At 47.4% G+C, this 20,063-nt stretch overlaps 1 protein-coding gene across 1 annotated transcript in view; it reads right to left on the reverse strand.

Annotated features, from left to right (window-relative positions):
* SLC38A12 (solute carrier family 38 member 12) overlaps positions 1-20,063 on the reverse strand; it is a 610,496-nt gene that overhangs the window by 122,777 nt on the left and 467,656 nt on the right. Inside the window, exon 9 of the mRNA XM_086930806.1 lies at positions 4,288-4,381. Within this exon, the coding sequence (XP_086786932.1) occupies positions 4,288-4,381 (94 nt within the window). The remainder of the gene's footprint in view (positions 1-4,287; positions 4,382-20,063) is intronic.

Raw genomic sequence — 20,063 nt, forward strand, 5'->3', positions numbered from 1 at the left:
CTCACAATGACCTAGCAAACCACATTTACTCTGGTCGAAAACCTAGAGTATATAAGGCTGTTAGTTCACTAATAACTAGTCACAACCTTGTTGATATCTGGTCTCTTAAACATCAAGGAGAGCCAGGCTATACATTCTTCTCACACCCCCATAGCAAATACACCAGAATTGACTATATATTTACTACCAGATACATTTCGAGCCTAGCAACTATTATCAAATATCCTAAGTTAATTTCTGATCACAACGCCTAGGCTCTCACTATAAATATAACCGGTACCACCAGAAAACCCTCAGTTTGGACAATCGATAGGAAATTATTGGTTAACAGAGATTATATTAATTTCATCAGGAATTCGGCCTAGGGGTATTTTGATATTAATCGCTACAGTGCTCCCAGAAATGTGGTCTGGGATTGCTTTAAAGCTGCACTTAGAGGCGAAACCATCAGTTATGTAGCTAGACTCAAGAAGCAGCAGACCGCTGAATATACCAAGAAGTTAAGGGACCTAGCGAGATTAGAAGCCGCTCATACAACATCAATTGCTCAAAAAATAGACGGGTCAAACTTACTTCGTCAGATCGTAATTCTTAAAATCGACCTGAATAGAGGACTCACTCAGAAATCTGCACAAACTTTTAGAACTCATCAAAGGAACCTTTATGAAAATGGGGAAAAGGTTGGCAAGCAGCTAGCTCTACGAACAAGACAAAGGGCCTCCTGCAATGCAATTTCATCCATTAAAGTGAACGACCTAGAGTACACGCAAATAGAGGATATAGTGGAGGTCTTTCAAGGCTACTATCAGAATTTATATCAGAATGATGTCGCCTCAAGCAAGGAAGACATTAAGGAATTTCTCAATGATTTTTTAACCTGTTGTGACAGTAGCCTAGATAATACCACAAAAGACGATATGGATAAAGAGATATCAATATCAGAGATCAAACTTGCACTTGCAGAACTAGCCCCGGGGAAAGCGGCAAGTCCCGATAAGATTCCGCTGGAAATATACCAAATTCTAGGCAAAATTATACTACCATTACTACTAGATTTGTTTCAAGGGGTACAGTGGAATGGAAATACTCCTGCATCTTGGAAAGATACCAATATTATTATCTTTTCCAAAAAGGGGAAGCTCACCGACTCCCCGTCATCAAACCGCCCGATCTCACTGATTAACTCAGATTCAAAATGATACGCAAAAATTCTGGCTAATCGGTTAAGGGGGATCATTGCACATCTGGTTAGCCCATGGCAGCACGGTTTTATTCCAGGGAAAGGTACCACCGATCATATCCGTAGAGCAATTTCATTATTTGATATTATGTCAGCAACCGGCGACCAGATGTCAATGATTCTTCTTGACGCCGAAAAGGCATTCGATAGAGTGTCATGGGAATTCATGTGGGCTATTTTAGAACACTACAATTTTGGGCACAGTTTTATTAAGTCAGTTAAAGCTATGTATATCGGTCCAAAGGCTAAACTCCAAATTATGGGGCACGAATCAGGCAGTATTAACATCTCAAGAGGAACAAGGCAGGGCTGACTTTGTCCCCGATTTTATTTGCCCTTTACATTAACCCTCTGATATTAAAACTCCTCGACAACACCAGAATCAAACCAGTTGTGACAGGATTATTTGAAACGAAAGTGTTAGCCTACGCTGAAGATGTAGCAATTTTAACACCAGACCCCGATCTAGCTATAACTGAGATTGAGGCAATTACACATCAATTTGGATCTCACTCAGGCTACTCTCTTAACAAAAGTAAAACTGTCATACTATGTCCGAGAATATTAATTGCATAGATGTCAGGAGAAAAGAAAAAGCAATGTATCTAGGGGTTTGCATATCTGCTGAGATTCATGATATAACTAAAACTAACTATGAACCACTTATTAACTCTATTAAACAAGATCTAACGAGAGTAAACAGCCTTCATTTATCTATTATAGGGAGAGGGAATTATATTAAAATGACTATCTTTCCCAAGATACTACATCTATTCCGGTCAATCCCCTTATTAGTTGAAGACAATTTTATTAAAATCCTCGACGCCCAGATCTCTAAATTTATCTGGCATTACAGCAAAATTAGGAGATCGCTCAAATTCTTATCCCTGCCATCTGACAGAGGCGGACTCGCTATTCCGCAACTACGTTAATATTTTTGGGCAGCCTTTCTACAACAATTCGCCCCGCTGGTCAACCCGGTATCTAACGGGGAGGAGTCGGGAATACCGTCAGTTTATGAATTAGCCCTGGGCCATAAAGCTAGAGGATTACTTTTAAGACAACTAGAGCCCAGTTATTTTAAAAAAGTTACGTTTAAAACTGTTACTGGGGCATGGAAAGTATGGGCAAAGATTACTAAACATATGCAAATTCCCAAATTAAACCGCTACACTCCACTCTAGCACTCATCTCTGCTTCCTCTAAATGTGAATGATACGATTTCCGCTAGCTGGGAAAGACGGCATATTATCTCCCTTCTTGACTTCCTTGGCACAGATATGAAAGCTAGCTTCACCACCCTTCAGAACCAGTTTAATATACCTGCCACGGATTATCTAAAGTTTTATCAAGTAAGAAATATTTTAAACACTAAGCTACCCCGTATAAGCTGGAATAAAATACCTCTTATTGAAGACATCATTAGGCCCTCCGCCAGAATTGGCACTATCTATACCTCCTTGCACCAAAAAACTCCAGATGACTTGTAATCTACTGAAGTATCATGGGCAAATAGACTTGACATCCCAGACATAGACATTGACAAGGTTCTTGCACTGACATCACAATTATTGCTCTCCACTAATCTAAAAGCACAACTCTACAAAACAATTTACAATCTGTATTACACCCCAGCAAAACTGTACTCATAGGGGGAAAGCAGCAAAGATCACTGCCCTAGGTGTCAGTGTGGACCGGCCACACTACTACATATGTTTTATGATTGCGACAGAAAATGATATGGGAATTCTGGGAGGAGGTCTTTGGGCGAGTTTTGCCTGAATCACCCACCATCTGCATGCTCGGGTATGACGGTACACTAAATTTGAATCCAAGTGAGGAAGCTAGGCTTTTCATCGGAGCTGCCGTCTACCGAATTATACTTGCCGCACGCTGGAAAGATAGTGACCCCGAGGTTCCAAATGTGGCTAGCCCGCTTCTTGGGCGTCTATAACCACAAGACCGCAATCTATGCCACCAGGAGTTTGAAGTCTAAGAGACTAGGTGAAAAAATCTGGTCCCCTATAACAACTTGGTCTGCCACTGCCATTTCAAACTGAAGGGTTAAATCTCTAGTCAGCAAATTGTATGTTTGACCTTATCTGACTTCTTCACTTTTTCTACTTTTCACGTTTCTGGTATTTTGGAAAGTATTTATTACTGTAGCCTTTTTTCTTCTTTTCTGCTTTCCTTTCCCTCCTGCTGTTCATCTAAGCTTTTGACAATGTTGCAATATCGTGTTTTTGCATTTATTTTCATGCTTTCTTATTGATTTTTTTTTATTTTTTTGCTTCGTAGGATGTTACTATTGCGTATTAGTGTGTAAAGTATATGCCTTTTTTCTTTTCTATTGGAGTTGTTTACGAAAAAATAAAAGAAAAAGAAAAAGAAATCTCTTCTCCAGATTTCATAAAATATCGAAGAGACACTCTGCTGCTGAGCATCCTTGCAAATCATCAACAGGTTTGGCCTACATTAGACACAAAGTGCACGCTCTCTTGGCTGTTCCTATGCTGCTTTGCAGATCCAACAAAGGTGTATGCGGGCGCTCTGTCGTAGCTGGTGACTTACTTTCTATACCTACAGAAAGTACAAGAGCTCTGACCATTAACCTACCATTAACAAACACACAGAGCATTCAGCACTTGATGGTGACTTCCCATTCATACAATTAGAAGATCCCGGACATCTGGGCAGTCTCTAAGCTTACAAATCCTCACTAGTCCTTGACCTTCAGTCACTGATATTTGTCTGTTTCTCTTCCCCTCTCTTTTTCACCTTTTTTCGTCTCAACTGTGCTACAATCTTTCCTTTGTTGAAACTCGTGAAACCTATCCTAGCTTGTCTCTACCTTGCATAGATATGGTAGGACACACAGATATCCAAAATCCACATTAAAAAAATAGAGATAAAGAACTGCGCCATGCCAAGCCCTTCCCTCAATATTGCTTCTTCAAGGATTACAGTTGGATCTTCTTTCCCACGAGTTAATCATATATTGCCAAAGAACCAGGACATGAATAAGAACTGGAGAAGAAAGTACTCACCAATCCACCTCATCAAAGAAGTCATGATCTGCAGATACTTTGTCTTTTGAACATTGAAGAAGGTGAACGGGCCAAGAAGCAGAGTAAATGAAATCTGTAAAAGAGGAACATCAGGCACTAATGAAGAAATCAGAATTCCTTACTCGGGCGAGGAATAAAATATATACTAAGAACCTGCATAAAGCAATCACAGTCAACAAGAATGGAACTCAAACACAACCATTTAATATCATGCAGGAGAGCAACTATAGGGAACGGAAGAAGGTCTGCAAACCAGACCCTAGGCATGAAGCAGGAGGTCTAGAATCCAAACCTTTAGAATAGGCATGGTAAGAGTATAGTGCTAGATACACTGAACCAAATTGAAGAACTAGTGAGGATCTAGAGATCCTTTGGTTGCGGTTATTTTATTTATTACATATACCTTTAATGCAATACTTTTACAATAATTTAATTGGAAAAATGAAAAGGCCAGTACCTACACAGGTAAATATTACTTACAAAATATAATTTTATACATTCATTATCAAATACTTTCACTTTCTACATTGTAAAACTTCCTTAAGAAATGTTGCGGTTTTGGGGTTTTTTCACAATAGAAATAGCCAAATTCTAAACACCACTGTGCACATTTCCATTTTCATTGATTTATTAAAAGGCAGGAGTACGTAAGCGCATAATAATTATTGCCCAAACCATTGGACTTTTCAATCTATGTAACTTGACAACTGATAATTGTGCAATACAGAATTACTTCCCAAAGGCCTTGGACCAATGATGAAGTGTAAAGATTTGTACGAACCATCAAAATAATACAGTGTTTCTGCAAACTGAAATCTGGCAACTTTGGAGCGAGGAGAGATCCCCTGAAAATGATCTATGAATGCTGGACTATACAACTCAACACACACACTTCTAGATAACAGCATAAGATTCTGCACAACAGCCCGCACACATGGAGACATGAAATTTGAAAAATCCACAATGAGTTTTTCCCATACTTCACACTACAAGTGCAAAGACATAGTTTTGACGAAGTCAAGAAGGCACTGATGGCCCAAGAATTGAAATACAGGATGTTGTTTGAGTGATTGCAGAGGGCAAGCCTTGGCACTTTAACACATCCAAAGATGCCTGGAAGTGGCTGGAGGACTGGCATACCCCAGGCCAGCAGAGAAATCACGATGCCTGGGGTGGGAACAGACTAGACAAGCCCGGTGATAAGTAGCCAGACCTACTAGATAAGCAGTCAGGTCAGGGGGGGACCTGGAATAACGCGCACAGGTACTGAGCAGGTGCCTGACCAGACAGCTGGGATACCCATGACACCGAAGGCCAAGATGGCTTACACTCCTGAGACAGCCCACATGCTGGCACCTGGGATGGGCACAGAGTATGGGGTCTCATGCCTTATTCTCCTTTGCAACACATCGATGTGAGGGTACCAGGTGGCCTGGCTTAGTGTGATGTCAGAAGTAGAGGCATTGACAACTCATGGCTTTATTTGGGATATTATAATTAGTTAATACTTTTTCTGTTATCTTGTAGCAGCTTTAGCCCACCAGTACTGTGACTAAAGAAGTGTTGTGGTGACAGACACTTTGCATAGTGGGGCGGTGGGCAGTTCTAAGTCTACGTTGCAGGTTAGCTGGGAGGGCTGTTATGAGAAAAAGGAACGTTTTTCTTTTCTTTTTAGAGGTTTATATAGCGCGAACTATGCCCGAAGATATTGGGGATCAGAGCGCTTTACATAGCACCAGTTTCGTTACACAAGGACACATTCATTTTTTTGTAATACACTGTTTAGGGTCTCCAGAGATTTCTTTTGTAAAGTTCCCGCTCCCGCATCGCCCTCCATACGTTGTAGAGAGGGTCTATGATAGGGGAATTGCAGTCCCAGACATCCTTAAATACAACTGGGCCTTGCAACTTGTGGGGGTGAACAACTGAGTCTTTGCAAACAGAGTCGAGACAGAACTTTGAGTGGATAGAGCGGTAATGGGACCCAGGGGCTATCGAGCGATCCTTTATAGGTGGGGGAGCACACTGCTGACTCACGCAGACAGAGGTGGGGGTATGGAGGGATGCCACTAAATTCCTGGTCTGGAAAGCCGACAGAGCGACTCACCTATGGGATAGCAACCTGCTGAAAGAGTTTGGGGACCTACAGGGTTTTTCCAAATGGGACGTCGTAGGCATAGAACAGATGGGTAATATATGGAAGGGATCCACATTGGTGACATTCGAGGCTCTTCAGAAGAAATACGGGCTGGCAGCAACAGAGTGGTTCAGATGCATACAGGTGAGGCATGCCCTTAGGACACATATAGTGAACAGAACGCCACTGACCGAGACGGCGCAGTTACCGGATTGCCTTCTTTTGCACTATATGATGGAAAATGCCATCTACCTGACATACAAAAAGATAGAGCATAACACTCCTGACACCTTGAAGATTCTGAGGGATGGCTGGGAAGCAGGTGTGGGAGAGTTAAGAGGACTACGACTGGGAGTAGGCGTTGCAGAACACTTCAGTCATAGCCACCAGGGTTGGGTTACGACTAGTTCACTTGGCATCCTACATAGGTTGTATTACTCCAGAACACTCCTGCGCAAAATAGGAATAAGTGACTCCGCACTTTGTCTGAGAGGATGTGGTCAGGAGGGCGCCTTGTTCAACATACTCTAGGGCCTGCCCGGTCATTCAGACATATTGGGAAAGAGGGGACATAAAAATGGTGCGCATACAAAACTCGGAGGCGTCACTAAAAGCAAAATGGCTTCTGCTTAATATAGAGGGCGAACTAGTATGACCAAGTACCCAAACCTGTGTCTGACAGTGGGAGCTAAGGTGACCAAACAAAATGTGGGGCAAGGCGCCACTAAACCCCTGCTCTCCTATCCCGGGTTACGGACTGGGAATTGGATATGGACTGGTGCCAGCAATGCAGAGAGGGTGTCATTTCAAAGTAGGGAATACCCACAGAAGTGGGAGCAGGTTTGGGGTAGCAGGCGGACATATCGTTGCTACTAAAAAAAGCCAAGGTGGGTGTGGATCGGGACGTTTGGGACCCTGCAATAATATGATTTAGACATCTGTTGCATATTTGTCTCTCCTACACTTGTAACAGATGGTGAAATGCCTGTATTGAGCGTCTTGCTTTTCGCGAAGACTGTACTGTTGATTTGAATTTTGTTTCAGTTCCTTTTTTTTCCAGCAAATAGAAAAAAGTTTAAAAATAAGGGTATATAGGTGGATTCACACTTGACTAAGGTCGCAAGTGCAGGATTTTACCACCTGCCTGTAATAAAAATATTGCTATTTCCTACCTTTCCTCAAAAAGTCATAGCCACTCTAGCAATAGTAACATTGTGGCTGAACATTGCTAATAGTGCGAAGTGCTGATAAACCAGGCCCTATTAACTTAACTACGGTATTTGCAAAATACAGTTACATGCAGTTAGTGGTGGCTCCCCTGTAAAAGCGGAGTAGCGTCGCCCCACTACCCTTCGAGCAGTGAAAAGGGGGAAAATAAAACGATAATAACAATGTTATTATCGTTTAAATGTTGGTTGCTGCGGGCTGTGTTAGGGCGGGGCTGGTGGCTCAGGGTGGAAGGAGGAGTGGACTGTGCATACTAAGTGCGTATGAATGCGTGGCCGGCCGAGCAGCCATGCGCTCTTTACATATTCCCCACCAAGCTGTAATGGACAGCCTAGTGGGGAATATGCACAGCACCCCTGTCCCGATCTGAGCGCCGATCCATGGCGCGCAGACCAATCACAAAGCTGCACTGCAGCATTCCGATTGGCTCAGGGGAGCCTGTGTGCCGGGTCCTCCCTGCAGCTTGTTCTAGACTGGAGTCAGGAAGAGCAGAGAAGCAGAGGAGAGATGCGGCTGTTGTAAAAAGGACGCTCTTTTCTACAATATATTTTCAACTCCATGCACCCCCCAACCCCCGTACCCCACCATCCGCCACTGCATCCAGTTTACTTCACCAGCGTTGGTGGGACTGTATTCCACCAGCAAGAAACACTTTACATTGGCTTTCCATTTCCGAGCACATTAAATATATGGCTTCCAGTTTCTATTTTTACAAAAAAATGCAGACAGAAAACACTGTTTTTCCTGTCTGTATTTATTTTTAAAAAGCTGAAAGATACAGGAAATTGGTCTTCTTTTTACTGACTCACCATCCTGTCATTCAAGATTTCGAGGCCATCGCCAGTGCAGACTGACAACATGGAGGTTTTCCAAAAAGTGATGAAATATTCCTGAAGAACTTTATATGTGCATTTATTTGTATTATAAAGCAAATTTTCTCAAGAGTCTATTGTTTTATCATAGTTGAGTGTTTATAGTGCTAAAACTCAAAAGGCAATTAATTAATTATTTATTTATAAAAAAAGAATTATAGTGCAAATTCGACCCGAAGAGTATGCATCAGTCAAGTACACATGAAAATATACCAGATACAAGTTCATTTGCTTGCCAAACAAAATAAATATGGATAAACGCTAATAATATGGGCCCAAAAATACATATGCGTATTTCAAATAATATGGGTACAAATAAGTTAGATGGATAACGACATAAACGTTAAAAAAATAAATACTATAAAAAAGGGAGCTCTAAACATAAAGCACTTTGCATGGTAGAAAGAGCAGAACTGGTTATTGTGCAAAAAAATAATATCTACCAACTTCATATCTACCAACAATTTCACACCTTTTTTTCCCCCGAGGTGCAAAGGTATAAAGTGGGGTGGTTTTTCCTTTCGGTAGAGGAAGTTGCGTAGTGCAGCACACCAGTTCAAAACGTGAGTGAAAGTCTTCACTATAGATTTTAAATACTCTGTATGCAAGCGTACAGCTATGGCACTTCTGAGTAGTTTTACATTTCTGTCTTTTTTTTACACTATGTTATAGACTTACAAAGTATGCCCTTACCTAAACATGTAAGTGCTACGAGACTGCTGTGGGTGTGAATATGTGCTTAACAACATCACTTACCGCTGCCCAAAGGTCATTTCCATCTGCCTAGATCCGCACCATTAAGAATCCCTTGAATCTTAAGTAGTCATCTTTACAGGCTGTGATTGCATAGTACTGAGAAATCGTATTCATGTTGGTAACTTGCTAGTTTGCATGCGCTTCTCGTGCTGAAATGCCCCGGTTACTTACCGGTAATCTTCATTACTCCGAGTATAGTCTTCCTCGCCACATGACTAACATAGTGAGCTTCAGCTCCACGACAGAACCCTCCAAAGTAAAAAAAGCCTCCCATCCCCTCCCAACATGGCCGACCAGTCACCCCTGACCTCTATAAGAGGCGGGCCGGCCCAACCAACAGTCTGAACCATCAAGCAAAAAACTGAAGCCGACAGCCAGACAGGGAGGGGGGGGAGGGAATTCATGTGGCGAGGAAGACTATACTCGGAGTAATGAAGATTACCGGTAAGTAACCGGGGCATTACCTCCTTGTTAGTCTTCCTCGCCACATGACTAACATAGTGAGCAAATACCCAAGCCAAAAGGCTTCATTGACCACCAGAAGAACAACACCACACGGTGAAGTAGAAAACCAACAAGGTTTATTCAGTACAAAAGAAAGAAAACAGGAATAACAGAAAACCTGAATCAAGAAACAAAAAGGGGCCATTAAGGAGCCACCGCTCCAGCACTCAGAACGGCCCCAGCAAAATCCCCAGGAACAGAACCACCCAGGACAACACAATATTGTTCCATGAACATGTTGGGGGATGACCACGTCGCCGCCCGACAAATCTCCTCAGTGGAGACACCCTTGAAGGAGGCCCAGGAGACAGACACACTCCTAGTGGAACGACCCTGGACCCCCACCGGAACAACCGAACCCAGTGAAGCATAGGAAAGGAGGATAGCCTGCTTAAGCCAGCGACTCAAGGTGGAAAGAGAGGGCTTGTGGCCAGAATGAACGGGACCAAATGTAACGAACAGGCTATCACACCGGGAAAGGGAAGACGTGCGCCCAAGGTAAACCAAAACAGCACGCCGGACATCCAGCAAGGACAGGGAAGGCTCCGTGTCGGGAGGGAAAGAAGGCAATGATACCTCCCGAGACCGGTTCACCAAGGAAGGAACCTTGGGAAGAAAACGGGGGTCATGACGGAGAATCAGCCGGTCAGGCAAAACCCGCAAGAAGGGAGGAGAGCGGAGGAACGAACCCAGCTCGCCCATCCGACCGGCAGACACAATCGCAACCAGGAAAACCACTTTAAAAGTGAGAACCCGCAGAGCCACCGAGGCCAGGGGTTCAAAGGGGGGACCCTGAAGGGCCCGCGGGAACGAGGGGGAGATCCCAAGGGGGAGACAGGCAGAGCGTCCGAGGGCGACGGAGAAAACAACTCCAGAGCAAACGAGCCACCAGAGAATCCAGCCCGTCGAAATCCGGACTGCGGAAGGCCCGCAAGGCCGCCCACTGGGCCCTAAGGGATGAAGGGGCCAGACCCAAGGAAAACCACTCAGCAAGAAAATCCAAGACCCGCAAGGGATCCACGGTGGCGGGATCAGCACCCAGCAGACCGCACCAACGCGAGAAGGAAGACCAGTGCCGGGCATAGGAGGACAAGGTGGAAGACCTGCGGGAGCCCTGCAGCAAATCCACCACCCCAGAAGAGCAACCACGGGAAAGCAACGTCACCCGCTCAAGAGCCAGGCCTGCAGATGGAGCCGGCGCAACACTGACCCCGGGAGCGGGGGGCCCCTCAAAGGAAAAGGACGATCCGGGATCGGCCAGCAGGCCTGAACCGCCAGCTCGCAAAGGAGAGGGTACCAGGGGCGGCGAACCCAGCTGGGAACCACCAGAAGCACCCTGGCCCTGTCCAGGTGAATTTTGCAGAGGACCCGAGGGATCAGGGGGATGGGGGGAAAAGCGTACAGGAGACCGGAGGGCCAAGGGAATGACAGGGCATCCACACGCCACACCCCCGGAACCGGGAGGAGAGAGCAGAACCTGGGCAGGAGGGCCGACTCCTCGTCCGCGAACAGATCCACCAGAGGTAGATCGAAGCGAGACACCAGGAGGCGAAACACCACCGGAGACAGGGAGAGAAAGGACAAAGACGGAAAGATCCGACTCAGACGATCCGCCTCCACATTGTCGGACCCCGGGAGATATACAGCCCGAAGGGACAGGACCAACGACTCCGCCCAAGACAACAACTCCTGAGTCAGCAACCAAAGAGAGCGAACCCTGCACCCCCCCTGATGGTTGACATAGCTCCTCACAACCTGGTTGTCCGTCCTGATCAAGACATGGTGACCTCGGAGAGAGGGAGCAAAATGAAGGCAGGCCAGGAGGACCGCCCTCAACTCCCGACAGTTCGAGGAGCAGCGCGACTGGAGGAGATCCCAACGACCCTGGACCGACCCTGAGCCCAAGGTCGCCCCGCAGCCGAGGAGACTGGCATCGGTCGTGACCACCCGGGAAGGGGAAACCAAGAAGGGAAGACCCTCAGAGAGGTGAGACTCCACCAACCACCAACCCAACTCCGAATGAAGTTGAGGGGAGACCGGGACCAGGAACCCGTAATCCTCCGAGCGGGGATCCCAGAAGGAAAGCAGATGGTTGACCAAGGGATAAAGGTGGAGGCGGGCCCAGGGGAGAACATTGATGGTCGCCGACATCAGGCCCTGAACCCTTAGCCAGAGGCGAACAGGAGCGGATCCCTGAGCCAGAAGGGACCTCAGATCCCGCCACAAAGTGTCCCGGCGACTCAGAGGCAAGAACACCTTCCCCAGCACCATGTCCAGTCGACCCCCAATGAAGGCCAAGTCCTGAGTGGGGAACAGATGGGACTTCCGCTCGTTGATCAGGAAGCCGTGGGAGGAGAGGACCTCGCAGACCCTTCCGACGTGCAGCATCCCCTTGGAAAAAGAAGAGGCAGAGATTAACCAATCGTCCAGCTAAGGAAAAACCCTGATCCCCTCCCGGTGAAGAATACCCACCATGGGAGCCAGGATTTTAGTAAACACCCTTGGGGCAGACGACAAGCCAAACGGAAGTACCTGGAACTGATAGTGGGAACCCCCAACGCAGGACCTGAGGAAGGACTGAGAAACTGGATGGACCGGGACATGAAGGTAGGCGTCGAGGAGATCCAGAGAAGCCACCACCTCGCCTTGAACCAGAAGAGGTTGAATTTCCTGCATAGAGATCATCTTGAATTTAGTATGCGGAATATAAGAATTCAACCACTTCAAATCCAAAACTGGCCGAAAATCCCCAGACACCTTCCTTACCAGAAAAAGGATGGAGTAGACGCCCGAACCTCTCTGAGAGGGCGGGACCGGCCGGATGGCCCGCTTGGCAAGCAAGTCCTGAACTCCGGCCAGCAAGGCCCGTCTCTTGACCAGGGAGGAAGGCAGGGGCGTAGCGAGGAAAAAATCCGGAGGAGGGGACGAGAAGGTGATGGAAAATCCCTCCTTCACAATCGGAATAGCCCAAAAATCCGTGACAGACTCCTCCCAGGCTGGGACGAAGTGGCGGAGACGGCCCCCCACAGGAAACACCCCGGAGGGAGAAGGCCGAAAGTCAGGATTTAGGGGTGGAAGAGGAAGCGGCAGCTGCAGGCTGAGACCGGGATTTGTCGAAGAACGGGGCGCCCCGGCCGCGACCCCTCCCTCGAAAGGGCACGCTGCCCTTACCCCTGGAAGATGAGGAGAAAACACGGCCGCGACCAGGGAAGCGGGCCCCAGACGACTTGATGGGAGCCAGCAACTTGCGGTCTTCAGCAGATTTTTTAATCATAACCTCCAGAGGAGGGCCAAACAACTTAGCCCCAGAAAACGGAATCCTCATGAGCAAAGCCTTCTGGGCAGCCTCCGACTTCCAATGCCGCAGCCAGATCTGACGCCGAGCCTGAATTGCAGCACCCCCAGCGGCAGCCGCCGCACCCAGAGTGTCAAAGGAGATGTCCGAAAGGAGGCGCGTCTGCTGTTCCATTAAGGCAAGGGTGGGGACAACATCAGCCCCCTGATCCAGGAGCTCACCCAGGGACTGGAAGTCCTTCAACAAAGACTGCACGATAAATAGGCCGAGGCCCTGATGGAGAAATTAGCCGCAGCATAGGAACGCTTAGCAGCAGCTTCCACACGCTTGTCCACAGGGTCAGAAGGGGAGGCGTCCTCCGAAATGATGCAACCCTGGGAAGACAGTCCTACCACCAGAGAGTCCACCTTCACTGTCTGAGGGAAATCCTTTGAGAAATCATCAACAGCGTAACGCTTCGACAGATACCGTGGAAAAGACTGCTTATCCACATCCAACCACTCCCCCTCAATGACCTTCTTGATGGACGCATGCAGAGGAATGGAGTCCGGAGCCTTGCGCTGATACTGCACAAAGAAATCCTCGGAAACATCCTCCGCCGCAGGAGGAGGAAAAGCCAAGTTATCCCTGACGTGGGAAAGAACCTCACGAAGTTCCTGGCCCTGGATGTAACGGCCATGGAGATCCTCCTCCTCCCCCTCTGCATCAGACACAGGAGCGGGGTCATTACGAGGACGCTTCGGAGAGGAAGGGCCCTGGGAATCACGCTGCGCAAGGGCATCAGCCACAGCAGACTGGATCATCAACTGCAGGGACTGTGCAGTGAAAGGCAAATCAGACAAGGAGTCAGGCCAAGACACCGTAGCGACAGAATCTTGATCCATCACAGCAAGAACTACACACCACCCAGCCAGAAATCAAGGTGAAAACACAGGGACACCCAGAACGCCGGAAGACTAAATAGTCAGCCGGGGAACCCAGCTAAAGGTAATTCAGACAACACCAGCACCCGGCGTGAAACCCCGCCCACAAGGGGCGGGACGCGCCCGGGACCAATCCCAGCGCGGCACACAGCCGTGGGTCGAAGGGTAGGAAACCCCGTCAAAGGCGGCAGCGTCCAGCGCCGCTAAACCAGCACCAGACCGGCAGGAGGGAAGCCCGCAGCGCCCAGAAAACCGGGTAAGAAAGCCACCGCCCAAGCCACACAAACGCGGGAGTAGGGACGCGCTCCAGGAAGCACCCGCGGGCTCCCCAGGGACCCACAGAAAGGCACACGGCAACACAGCGCGAGAGCCAGAGACCGAAACACAGTCGGAAACGCGCCCGGCCAAGTCGCACAAACGCGGCAGACCGGGACGCGCAGCATACACCAAACATAGGCCGGTATACATAAAAAAGGAAACGGCGGCCGCCCCAGACAAGGGGCATGCATGCGCCGGACACCAGACCCCGAAAAGGGCGAGGGCCCATAAAATAACGACCGGGAGATGACAAGAGGGACGAATCCACATCCCCGGCCCCCCCGCCCCCCCGTAAACCCACGGCACGCTACAGCAGCACCCAACCGGCCCCACAGGACCGGGGGAAGGAAGATGGTGGGGGATTTAAGTTCAAGGAACCAGGGTCCGCTAAAGCAGGACCTCCAACCCAAAACCCACGGACCAGCTAGAGCAGGTCCAACTTACCTGAACAGCGCCTCTGGAGAGAATCGCGCAGAACAAAAAAAACAGACTGTTGGTTGGGCCGGCCCGCCTCTTATAGAGGTCAGGGGTGACTGGTCGGCCATGTTGGGAGGGGATGGGAGGCTTTTTTTACTTTGGAGGGTTCTGTCGTGGAGCTGAAGCTCACTATGTTAGTCATGTGGCGAGGAAGACTAACGAGGAGGTAATGAAAATCATTCCGTTTCCTGACCAGATTGAATCCAGAGTAGTCGATACTCGAAGGAATACAGTAATGTATAACCGTCCTTCATAGTAAACTGGCGCAACAAACATTCCACTTCATAGACTAGAAGCCAATCAGCATCATCTGCTCCGCAGCGTCAATGTGCGGAGTAGGTTGGCGCAAATGACACCTGGCATGAAACTCACTTGACCTATAGGCCACTTTATGGTCATTAAAGAGCACTCGCCGAATTACAAGTTGTGTCCTAGAATAGCATTCCTCGCAGTTTGAGTCTTTATTGCCTGGTTTCAGACACGCTTCACATAAGGTATGAGAGGGATCACCGGAACATATTCAACTTATTCCCCCAAGCAATACCAGTGTTCACTCCTGCATGCCGCGTACTGCGTAGGTACCTTTTCCCGCGTTGCATCCCTAGGCACAGCGATTTCATTTTAGCTAAAGCTCCTCCGAGCTCTTTCTACGCAACGAAATCAAAAGCACTTACTTGGCAGTCACTGGAAACTCAGTGGAAATATGTCAAAAGCCATTGCATCATCTGCAGACAGTAAACAGACAAATGCAGAACATGACATACACAGAAAAACATTTAACCCTTGACTGTGTGGTGAAAAGAGCTGGCAAATGAAGACTAAATGAAAATGGCCCAACACAGAGCCTTGATGCAAGTATGTCTCGATCACTATCTGTTTTGCCAATGGCTTGTTCTACATATTTCATCTGCTGGGATCAGTGTATCAACCATACTACTAATGTTAGCAGTCATTATGTCAATGAGCTTACTTTCTGTCAGGGGTGGCTTCTCCACTAAGGCGGAGGAGCATCGCCCCACTGAGCATGTCAAAAAGGAAAACATGTAATGATAATAACTCATTGTTATGATCATTTTTTTTTCCAGTCCTTGCTCAGCTGGGTAGGAGCCGGGCTGCTCTGCCCGCAGGGCAAGGGAGGTCAGTGGTCAGCCCGTTCCAAATGCCAATGAAGCTCTGGTCGTCCGTCTCCGGCCGGCCAAACCGTTACATGTTCTCCACCACTTTACAGCCTGGGAGAACATGCCCAGGTTCCCATTCCCTGGTGAGTGCCGAACCACGGCGCTCAGACCAATAACAACGCTGCTTTGCAGCAGTGTGATTGGCTATGGGGAGCCTGGGGCCGGTGCTTCCTGCTTTGGAGTCCTGGAAATCCTTAGAGCAGCAGCACAGCCTTTTTCCTAAAACCTCATGGGTGCTATTCCCACAATAATCCAATGTTATACACTAACATCCAGTAGAACAGCCAGATCTTAATACTGCTGAACCCTTGGAAATTGGAATGGAGTCATATGACCACCTAAACGTCCTGCTCATCCAAACCGTGCCAGGCGAAGGATCTCTTTCTGCGCGCCTTGGCTGCTGCACTGAAAACCTTCCATTAAAAGGAGGTGAAGCTGTGCCAATCACACACGGACTCACTCAAGGGCACGCGCTCTTCAGGATTCTAGATTAACGGCATTTTCAACCTTGGCTAGAACAGAGCTGTTTTTGCTCTTATTTTATCCAAGTCAATATCTTATGCACAGTGTTCTGTAAATACGTGCACCGTGGTCTGCAAGCACGTGCACAGTGGTCTGCAAGAACGTGCACAGTGGTCTGCAAGAACATACACAGTGGTGTGCAAGCACGTGCACAGTGGTTTGCAAGCACGTGCACAGTGGTTTGCAAGCCCGTGCACAGTGGTTTGCAAGCACGTGCACAGTGGTTTGCAAACACGTGTACAGTGGTCCGCAAGCACGTGCACAGTGGTCTGCAAGTGCATGCACAGGGGTCTGTAAGTATGTGCACAGTGATCTGCAACTACATGCACAGTGGTCTGCAAGGACTTGTCCAGTGATCTGCAAGGACGTGCACAGTGGTCTGCAAGCACGTGCACAGTGGTATGCAAGTACACGCACAGTGGTCCGCAAGCAAGTGCACAGTGGTCCGCAAGCACGTGTACAGTAGTGCGCAAGCACGTGCACAGTGGTCTGCAAGGACATGCACAGTGGTGCACAGTGGTCTGCAAGTACGTGCACAGTGATCTGCAACTACATGCACAGTGGTCTGCAAGGACATGCACAATGGTCTGCAAGCACGTGCACAATGGTCTGCAAGCACGTGCACAGCGGTCTGCAAGCACGTGCACAGCGGTCTGCAAGTACACGCACAGTGGTGCACAGTGGTCTGCAAGTACATGCACAGCGGTCTTCAAGCACGTGCACAGTGGACTGCAAGTACGTGCACAGTTGTACTAGTCTGTAAATAAATGCCCAGTGGTCTGTAAGTACGTGCACAGTAGACTGTAAGTAAAAGCACATTAGTACTAGTCTGCAAGTACGTGCACAGTGGTCTGCAAGTACGTGCACAGTGGTCTGCAAGAACGTGCACAGTGGTCTGCAAGAACGTGCACAGTGGTTTGCAAGCACGTGCACGTGGTCTGCAAGAACGTGCACAGTGGTTTGCAAGCACGTGCACAGTGGTTTGCAAGCACGTGCACAGTGGTCCGTAAGCGAGTGCACAGTGGCCCTCAAGCACTTGCACAGTGGTTTGCAAGCACGTGCACAGTGGTCTGCAAGTTTGTGCACAGTGATCTGCAACTACATGCACAGTGGTCTGCAAGGACTTGTCCAGTGATCTGCAAGCATGTGCAGTGGTCTGCAAGCACGTGCACAGTGGTCTGCAAGCACGTGCACAGTGGTCTGCAAGTACACGCACAGTGGTCCGCAAGCAAGTGCACAGTGGTCCGCAAGCACGTGCACAGTGGTTTGCAAGCACGTGCACAGTGGTTTGCAAGCACGTGCACAGTGGTCCGCAAGCACGTGCACAGTGGTCCGCAAGCACGTGCACAGTGGTGCACAGTGGTCTGCAAGTACGTGCACAGTGATCTGCAAGCATGTGCACAGCGGTCTGCAAGCACGTGCACAGCGGTCTGCAAGCACGTGCACAGCGGTCTGCCAGTACACGCACAGTGGTGCACAGTGGTCTGCAAGTACATGCAAAGCGGTCTTCAAGCACGTGCACAGTGGACTAAAAGTACGTGCACAGTAGAACTAGTCTGTAAATAAATGCCCAGTGGTCTGTAAGTACGTGCACAGTAGACTAAGTAAAAGCACATTAGTACTAGTCTGCAAGTACGTGCACAGTGGTCTGTAATAGGTGCACAGTGGTCTGTAAGTACATTCACAATGGTCTATGAGCATGTGCACAGTAGTCTGAGTATGTGCACAGTGGTCTGAAAGCATGTGCACAGTAGTTGGTAAGTAAAAGCATATTAGTACATCAAAGTGAAAACCAAGTATAGTTAAATTGTTTTACAATGTGGTTGGCTCTTTCCTGTGAAAAGATCTAATCCTGTGCTTGACAGTGAATGGGCCATGAACAGTAAATTGCCCAAGATCCCCTTATGTTAGGCTGATGCCGAGACTGAAATGTTCCTAAAACGAAATTTCACAAATTAAATGAACTCACCAAAGAAGAGGAATTTTTGCAAAAAAACCTGCCCATGTTTGGTGCAGTGGAAGAATGAGATAACTTTTGACTATATCTAAAATGAGATTTTAAAAAAGGGGCGCAAAGTGGCTCCATAGAGAAAGTACTCTCTGTTCCTCTTTCCTATAAACGTTCTCACTTTTAAGTCAGCCCAAAGCAAAATAAACACCAGGCTACCACGAAAAGACAGCATGACATTAAAGCCAGCAAATGGAAAGAAAGAAAACGTGAGTTACAAACCACAAAGCAAACTGCAAGCAGCGGGCGGAATGAATTCCCAGGTCAACTTTCTAAAAGTCCCCAAGATGTATTTCGCATAGCCTGACAGCATAGCTAGACAGCTCTGCTGTCTGGTAGAAGCGACCTAAAAATGACAGTGTCTGCCCACGAATAGGGTTAAGTGCAGTACGTTTAGAGTCACAGTACATGCCTAGACTGGCGATTCTACCACACACGCATTTCACCTGGAAGATGTGGGCAAGGGGGTTGCTTTCAGCGCAGGGGGGGGGCACCTGTAGCCCAACAAATGCCCCCAAGGCCCCAATTTCAGGTGCTGCCAGATGCATTGTGGGGCGAATTTGAAACATTTTACCAGGGACGATTCGGATTTGATGTTTGACCTGCCTCCAGCATATCCTTCCAGACACTACGTTGATGTAGTCCCTATATTTTAATACATTTCAGAAATGAAGACATGACGTCTGTGAGCCGAGCTGAAGCTGTTTGACAACAAAATTATTCAACGCTAAAACACCTCGCCATCTCTTGACACTCAGCAACCAAATATTAGCACACTGAATTAGTGAAAACGTGCCCTGAATGCATATGAATCTCCAATTAAAAGAAAGCATATTTGCAAGTAAATCCTTCAGACATTTCATCTAACAAATAACCCAGACAGAGAAGCATTCCCACTTGTTTGATATTAAGCCATACACATGAGCAGCCATCTTCTAGCTGCATTTCCTGCGTATGATGAGCACCTCCTAATCACTAGTCAGGTTTATTTTACAAGAAGGATCATATGTGTATTTACAGAGCATTATCAATGATTCTGCCTTTTGTTATCCTAAAGACTGCATATTTATCAGGAAAATGTTTCAATTTCGAAACATTAAAACACATTTAAATCCGGTCTATCATATCAGTTAAAGATGGAACACCAATTCCAAAGGTTGCTGGAACTGCACATGTTGGACACATCTGGAATCCAAAGCGACAGAAGAACTCTATCCAATTTAGTTTACAATGTAATATGCAATTCTGTATTTTTAGGGAGAGCATAATTAATTACAATGGTTATTTACAATCTAGCTAGTCCAAGCCTAAACACCAAACCTTAACACACAAGGTAACAGTACAGATATCAAACTGTGGGGCACTAGACAGGGGTACAGAAAATGCATCTGCCGGCACCAGGCAGGAGGCCCAACAAAAAAGAATGTGACAACACCTTTGGGGCGATGGGAACAGATCATTTTCATAGAAGCCAGAAAGAAGCCCAGATGTGTAAGTCCACTGCAATTGACAGTAGGTTCACAAATCCAACCCAGGGG

This window comes from Lissotriton vulgaris, chromosome 7 (assembly GCF_964263255.1).
Source record: "Lissotriton vulgaris chromosome 7, aLisVul1.2, whole genome shotgun sequence".
Lineage (NCBI taxonomy): Eukaryota > Metazoa > Chordata > Amphibia > Caudata > Salamandridae > Lissotriton > Lissotriton vulgaris.